At 47.5% G+C, this 7302-nt stretch overlaps 1 protein-coding gene across 1 annotated transcript; it reads left to right on the top strand.

Moving 5' to 3' along the window:
• The first annotated feature begins 220 nt into the window (after positions 1-220).
• On the top strand, positions 221-6414 carry LOC131687139 (uncharacterized). The gene is made up of 2 exons (XM_058971189.1): positions 221-6311; positions 6368-6414. Exons 1-2 carry the CDS (start codon positions 221-223, stop codon positions 6412-6414), a joined length of 6138 nt encoding a protein of 2045 aa, XP_058827172.1.
• Positions 6415-7302: the final 888 nt, after the last annotated feature.

Here is a 7302-nt window from a genome sequence, read left to right as displayed (position 1 = left end):
GGCCAATAATAAATTTCAGCTTAAAAGCTGTTTCAGCTGATACTGCTAAACGGAGGTTATTCTTTCTCCTCGAATCACCCGCGATAGTGAACAAACTTTTAAGATTCACAGTTGAATCGAGCACTGCGTAGTAAGCAAGTGGAAAGTGTGCGAAGTAAGCAACAATATGAACTCAGCCCGCGCGTGTGGAAAATGCCGCACAGATGGCTTGGTGAGCCAAATGATTGGATGTGACATGTGCGATGTGTGGTTTCACGTCGATTGTGCTGGTATCACGAGTGAGAACACGGATCCAAACAAAAGCTGGCGCTGCGAGCAATGTTTTAATGACGAGGTGACCGAGGTTGCCAGTAATACTAGCCGAAAAACCACGATGACGTCAAGCAGCGTCAATGCGCGACGGGCTGAGTTGGCACTAAAGCTGCTCGAAGAACAACAAGCGTTGCTGAAAAGGAATCGGGAAAAGGAGGATGAATTTCGTCGGAAGGAAGAAGAAGTACAGAAGAAGAGAGCAGAGGAAGATGCTAAGCTGCTCAAGCAGAAACATGAGCTGCTGCAATCGTTAGAAGATAGGAACGGGAGCAATAGAAGCGAGATCAGCAGTAGGGCTAGCCGAAAGATGGTTCAGTCGTGGCTCGGTGGAGGTGAAATGCCGCTAGCTGAGAAGCCACAGCCATTTGAACAAGGAGCACCGTTAACTATGCCAATATCTGCTATAGCAACAGCTACGCTTCCTCCTACTTCGGGCCAGCAGTCGGGTGCCGATAGCCTTCTTAACAAGAATGCAGCAACGAACATTATCGTTCCCAAATCGACGTCGACACCGCATGCTACGACAAATGCTGCTAACAATAATTCATCGGTCCCTCTAACGAATGTGTCACACCAAGCGGTAACTAGTACGTCGTATGCTAATTGGGGTGGGAACTATCCTGGGGTAGTAATAAAATCTTCGTCCGGCATTCCGACGAATTGCGAATTGTATTCAAACGCAACAAAAGTCTCGCATACAAATACTTATCCCTGGGGCTTTGGTGCTGCATCGGTGGTTCCCTATTCAACCGGGAACTGTGGCAGTCAGCTTACGATCCATGCTGCTGGTACTTCCAAACCGTTGGTCTCTAGATATGGAAGTATCTGGGGAGCACCAATACCTCCGGTCAACAATTCCGGGGAAACTGGTCCTTTCGGGTGTGTATCAAGCACAGTGCAAACGAGTTCGCAACCCACAACGGGCATGCATTGCCCTATTCAGCGTCAACCTGTTCCAGTGGTATCTGCCGCTTCCGTTCCAGTAACAATGACAGGAGTCTTTGGACAAACACAACACGTTCCCCGACTGTACGGAAATCTGAATCCCGTGGTTGCTACTACAAATGTGGGTGATTCGGAACAGCAGCAGATGGCTGGATCGCATTATCAAGTGCCATCCAATATGCAGCAGTTACACATGCCCTTACACCACGTACCTTCCGGTGAGCAAATAGCGGCGCGACATGTGATGCAACGTGATTTGCCTACATTCTCCGGTGACCCACAAGATTGGCCAATGTTTCTCAGTTCGTTTCAAAGTTCAACGATGGCTTGTGGGTATACCGACGTGGAGAATCTTTCCAGATTACAACGCTGCTTAAAGGGACAAGCACTTGAATCAGTGAAAAGTCGTCTGCTGTTGCCTCAATCGGTGCCGCACGTGATGGAGACACTACAGATGCTGTATGGACGACCAGAAATATTAATTCACTCCCTACTGCAGAAATTGCGAAGCGTTCCATCGCCAAAGGCTGAAAATTTGCAATCTATTATAACCTACGGGTTGGCCGTACGCAATCTTGTCGATCACATGTTCGTAGCAGATCTGGTGGAACACTTGCGCAATCCAATGTTGGTGCATGAGTTGGTTGAGAAGCTTCCGCCACAAATGCGAATGCAATGGTCCTGGTACAAGCGCACAATTTTGGACGTGAACTTGGCAACTTTCGGTGATTTCATGTCGGAGTTGGTGAAGACAGCGACAGATGTAACGGTCCCTGGAGATAATTCTAACAAGCATGTCAACGCAGTACGAGAGCAACAGAAGCTGTACGCTCACGCAGAAGCAGAGGGTCTCCAATCAGCAGAAATGACGGCGAACAAGCCAACACATTTAGGTGATTCACTATTGTTGAAGAGATTATGCGCCTACTGTTCGGACGATACTCATGAAGTAGCGCGATGTCCTCAGTTTAAGAGTTTAGATATTGACGGGAGGTGGAAGGCGATTCGGTCCAAAGGACTCTGCAGAACGTGTCTGATTCCGCATCGAAAGTGGCCATGTCGTTCAGGGAAAGAGTGCGGAGTAGATGGTTGCCGGTTCCGACATCATGGTTTGCTACATTCCCGAGCGGTGATGGAGTCAGTCACTAATCATCCAACGGCCGGTGAAAACATCGCGCGGCAGAATCATCATTCTGGGACCAATTTATCTCTCTTTCGCTATCTACCTGTATCGCTCGAGGGGAATGGAAAGCAAGTGGAGACGTTTGCATTTTTAGACGATGGATGTGAGTCTACACTGATGGAAGCCGGTCTTGCAGCGGAGTTGGACATCAACGGCCCAGAGGAGTCTCTTTGTCTTGCATGGACAGGAAATATATCTCGAGAAGAAAAGGGTTCTCAACGAATTTCAGTTGCCATCTCCGGAACTGGACTAAAGAACAAATTTCAATTGAGCAATGTGCGCACGGTACAGAAGTTGAAGCTTCAAGGTCAATCATTCAACTATACCGAGCTTCAAAAGATTTATCCACACCTTAGAGGTCTTCCACTGGACAGCTACTCTGACGCGATACCGAGGATAATCATTGGCATCGAACACGCGCAAATGCTTACTACATTGAGGGTACGAGAAGGAAAACCCAACGAACCAGTGGCAGCAAAGACGCGACTAGGTTGGTGCGTTTACGGTAAGCAGGTCGATGGTAGCAGTTCTGTTAAGCGGTTGCATGTCCACTCAGAGGAGATCGGAAACCAAGAGCTGCACGAGTTGATGAAGCAGTATTACTGTGTCGAGGAGGCGGCGGTGGCTACACCTTTAGAATCAGAAGACGACAAACGAGCACGCCAAATCCTAGAGAACACAACACGAAGAGTTGGTAAAGGTTTCGAAACCGGGCTTCTGTGGAAATATGACCGGCCGTCGTTTCCAAATAGCTATCCACTTGCCCTGCGCAGAATGCAATCGTTGGAGAAGCGGCTCGCCAGGGAACCAGCTCTTCGTGAGCGAGTGAACGCACTGATCGTAGAGTACGAGTCGAAAGGGTATGCCCATCGAATCACACAAGAAGAGGAGGAGTCGACGAATCTTGATCGCGTGTGGTACCTGCCACTCGGAGTTGTGAGAAACCCAAAAAAACCCGAAAAGATTCGCCTGATCTGGGATGCTGCAGCACGTGTAAACGGTGTTTCGCTAAACGATATGCTCCTGAAGGGGCCAGATATGCTCACGTCACTATTCGCAGTTCTGCTGCAGTTTCGTCAGAGACCAGTTGCAATTTGTGGGGACATCAAAGAAATGTTCCACCAAATTAGGATCATCTCGCGGGATAAGCATTCACAGAGATTTGTCTATCGAAAGCAGCCTGATCAGGTACCGACGGTCTTCGTAATGGACGTGGCAACGTTTGGTGCGACGTGCTCACCGTGCTCCGCACAATATGTGAAGAACATGAATGCACAGGATTTCGAACCCCTTTTTCCAAGGGCTGTCGAAGCGATTCTCAAGGCCCATTACGTTGATGACTACTTGGATAGCGTAGACACGATTGACGAAGCGGTTCAGATAGTAGAAGAGGTAAAACACGTTCATGCGCAAGGTGGTTTCGAAATAAGGAACTTCTCGTCCAATTCATCGGAGGTTCTGCGACGTCTAGGCGAGACCAAGGATGTGCAGAAGAAATCGATGATCCTAGAGAAGATTTCGGATTCGGAGCGCGTTCTAGGTATGGTATGGAGACCCGCATTAGATGTTTTCACATTTGACACAACTTTGAAGGACGATCTTGTTGTTCTACTGGCAGAAGATTCATTCATTCCAACGAAACGACAGGTTTTAAGGCTCGTTATGTCGCTGTTTGATCCATACGGGTTTATAGCCCATTTCATCGTCCACGGCAAGATTCTCATGCAACATATCTGGAGATCTGGCACAGATTGGGATGAAAAGATTGTGGAAAGTCTACTGGATCTGTGGAATGACTGGACGCGACTTCTGAAAAACTTGAGTGAAGTGGAGGTTCCGCGCTGCTTCTTCGGCAAGATGAGTAGTAAGCTACATAGCGGCATCCAACTTCACGTGTTTGTCGATGCCAGTGAGTTGGCATACGCTTGTGTCGCGTATCTGCGGATCGTACAAGAGGGAAAGGTTCGATGTGTTCTTGTTGCAGCAAAGACGAAAGTGGCACCTCTAAAGTCGATCTCCATTCCCCGCCTAGAGCTGCAAGCAGGACTGATAGGTGGTCGGTTGATGGAGAATATAGGAACGGCCCTGAATCTTCCTATCGAAAAACGTTTTGTGTGGACTGATTCCAGAACTGTTCTCTCGTGGATTCGATCGGATAGTCGCCGTTACCACCAGTACGTGGGGTTTCGAGTTGGCGAAATTCTGAATGTATCTACCGTAGATGAGTGGCGTTATGTTCCGTCTAAGCAGAACGTGGCTGACGATGCGACGAAGTGGGGTTTCGGACCCAGTTTTAGCTTTAGCAGCCGTTGGTACATTGGCGAGAACTTTCTCTATTGTCCGGAGAACGAATGGCCTACGCAACCAGTTAAGCAATGGACGACAGAAGAAGAATTGCGTGTCGTGTTTCAATATCATCAGGAATTGCCGCCACCACTGATCGACGTGAGCAGGTTTTCGAGCTGGAATCGTCTACTACGAACGACAGCGTACGTGCTGAGAGCAGTTAAGCTATTCCGGAAAGGAAAACAGACTGGGCCACTGACAAGCGGTGAGCTGCGGCAGGCGGAAAATTTATTGTGGCGGCTGGCGCAATTTGAAGTATATCCCGACGAGTACTGTGTGCTAGAGTTCAACAAATCGAACCCAGAGAAGGAAAAACGACGCATCGAGAAGTATAGCCCGCTGTACGAGCAGTCACCGTATATGGATGATGAGGGTGTAATAAGAATGAACAGTAGGATAGGTGCTGCACCAACGGTCTCATTCGGGGCAAAATATCCTATTCTGTTGCCAAAAGACCACAAATTAACAGCTCTTCTCGTTGACAATTATCACCAACGCTTCAAACACCAAAATCAGGAAACAGTATTTAACGAGATTCGTCAGCAATTTCGAATACCAAAGTTACGCCCACTGATACAACGTGTGGCCCGAAGCTGTCTGTATTGCAAAGTCCGAAAGGCAACACCAAAACCACCGATGATGGCACCGCTTCCGAGGGTTCGTTTGACACCCCATATTCGGGCATTTAGTTACACCGGCATTGACTACTTCGGTCCAATCCAGGTGAAGCAGGGTCGTAGTTTGGTAAAGCGATGGGTGGCACTATTTACGTGTCTTACTACGCGAGCTGTACATCTGGAGATTGTACACAGTCTCTCCACTCAATCATGTGTGATGGCAATTCGTAGATTTATTGCTCGCAGAGGATCTCCGTCGGATTTATACTCCGACAACGGAACCTGTTTCCGAGGAGCTAGCAACTTGTTAACGGAGCAGATTAAAGCCATTCACGAGGGCTGTGCAGTGACTTTCACCAATGCACACACGAACTGGCACTTCAATCCGCCATCCGCACCTCACATGGGCGGATGCTGGGAGCGCATGGTGCGCTCTGTGAAGGCAGCAATGGGAGGCATCTCAGAACATTCTCGTCATCCAAGTGATGAGGTTCTGGAGACTGTGGTGCTGGAGGCAGAATCAATCGTAAATTCCCGACCGCTAACCTACGTTCCACTCGACAATGCTGATCAAGAAGCGCTTACCCCGAATCACTTCCTGTTGTACGGGTCAAGTGGTATCGTGCAACCAAGAACACAGCTAGTGTATGACGGCTCTGCGCTACGTGACAGCTGGAAGCTAGCACAGCATCTAGCGAATGAGTTTTGGAAGCGCTGGGTACGGGAGTATCTACCAACGTTGACAAGGCGAACTAAGTGGTTCGAGCATGTAAAGCCCATAGAACCCGGGGATGTGGTTATTGTAGTTGACGAAAACAAGCGAAACGGATGGTTGCGAGGACGCGTCGTGGAGATCGTTCGTGGCAGGGACGGTCAGGTCCGGAGTGCAAAAGTGCGCACAACCGATGGTATCATTAAACGACCAGTGGTGAAGTTAGCCGTATTGGAAATTCGCGAGAAACAGAAGCAAAGGCTGGGATTCCCGGAACTACACGGGAGGGAGAATGTTGAAAACAGCCAATCTGATAACACTGCGAGTGGTGGTGTAGTTTCGGAGGCTACCCAACAACAACAAGTGTCATCGAGCGAAACAGACAAAGGAAATACTCCAACAAAGTAGATAGACGCTGAGTGCGAAATCAATAGTAGTTTATAGTAATTCCCCAATTAAATCTGCCCTAGTTTTTATCGGTGCGCGAACGTAGTTATCCTGACGGAGATTAAACAGGATCGTTGTGATTGTGATCAATCGTACGGTAAGCAGATTGCTATATAAAATAAATTGTGGCTATAGATTCCCACCGGCTGGTAGATGGACGTGGTGTAAGGTTCTCACACTGTCTGCATTTGTGTTTGCTAGGACCACATCGGAGTCTGCAGATAGGTTCTAAACAGCAATTCCACTCACAACTACGAGGAGTGACGAAGACCAGCAGTTGTGACGAAGTATCTTGAGTCGAACATTAGGGTGGCTCACCACCACATGTGAGTGTTTCATGCATATTGTATTAATTAAATTGCAAAACCTAAATTGAAAACCTATATTGAAAACCTAAATTTAAAACCTAAGTTGCCTAAAATGAATTGAATTGTATAACCTAAAATTTATATACCCTAGTTATGTTCATGCTGATAATAGATATATTGTTTATAATTTTTGATGCTAGAATTCGCTGCAGAGACGAGTGAAACATATCATTGTTCCTTCGCTATTTCTAGGAGATAGAAGACTGAATGTAAGTCAAGAATTTATGTTTGAACTATATCCAATAATGGCCAATAATAAATTTCAGCTTAAAAGCTGTTTCAGCTGATACTGCTAAACGGAGGTTATTCTTTCTCCTCGAATCACCCGCGATAGTGAACAATAATAATAAACTGCAAAGCAAGGTCGACACA

This window comes from Topomyia yanbarensis, chromosome 3, assembly GCF_030247195.1.
Source record: "Topomyia yanbarensis strain Yona2022 chromosome 3, ASM3024719v1, whole genome shotgun sequence".
NCBI lineage: Eukaryota > Metazoa > Arthropoda > Insecta > Diptera > Culicidae > Topomyia > Topomyia yanbarensis.
This window is presented reverse-complemented; position numbering and strand designations above follow the sequence as displayed.

Bases quoted from the DNA above. Each gene is read 5' to 3' on its own strand.
- LOC131687139 (XM_058971189.1), top strand. From the start codon at position 221: ATGATTGGATGTGACATGTGCGATGTGTGGTTTCACGTCGATTGTGCT. The intron at 6,312-6,367 runs GTATCATTAAAC...CGCGAGAAACAG, and splicing joins AAAAGTGCGCACAACCGATG to AAGCAAAGGCTGGGATTCCC.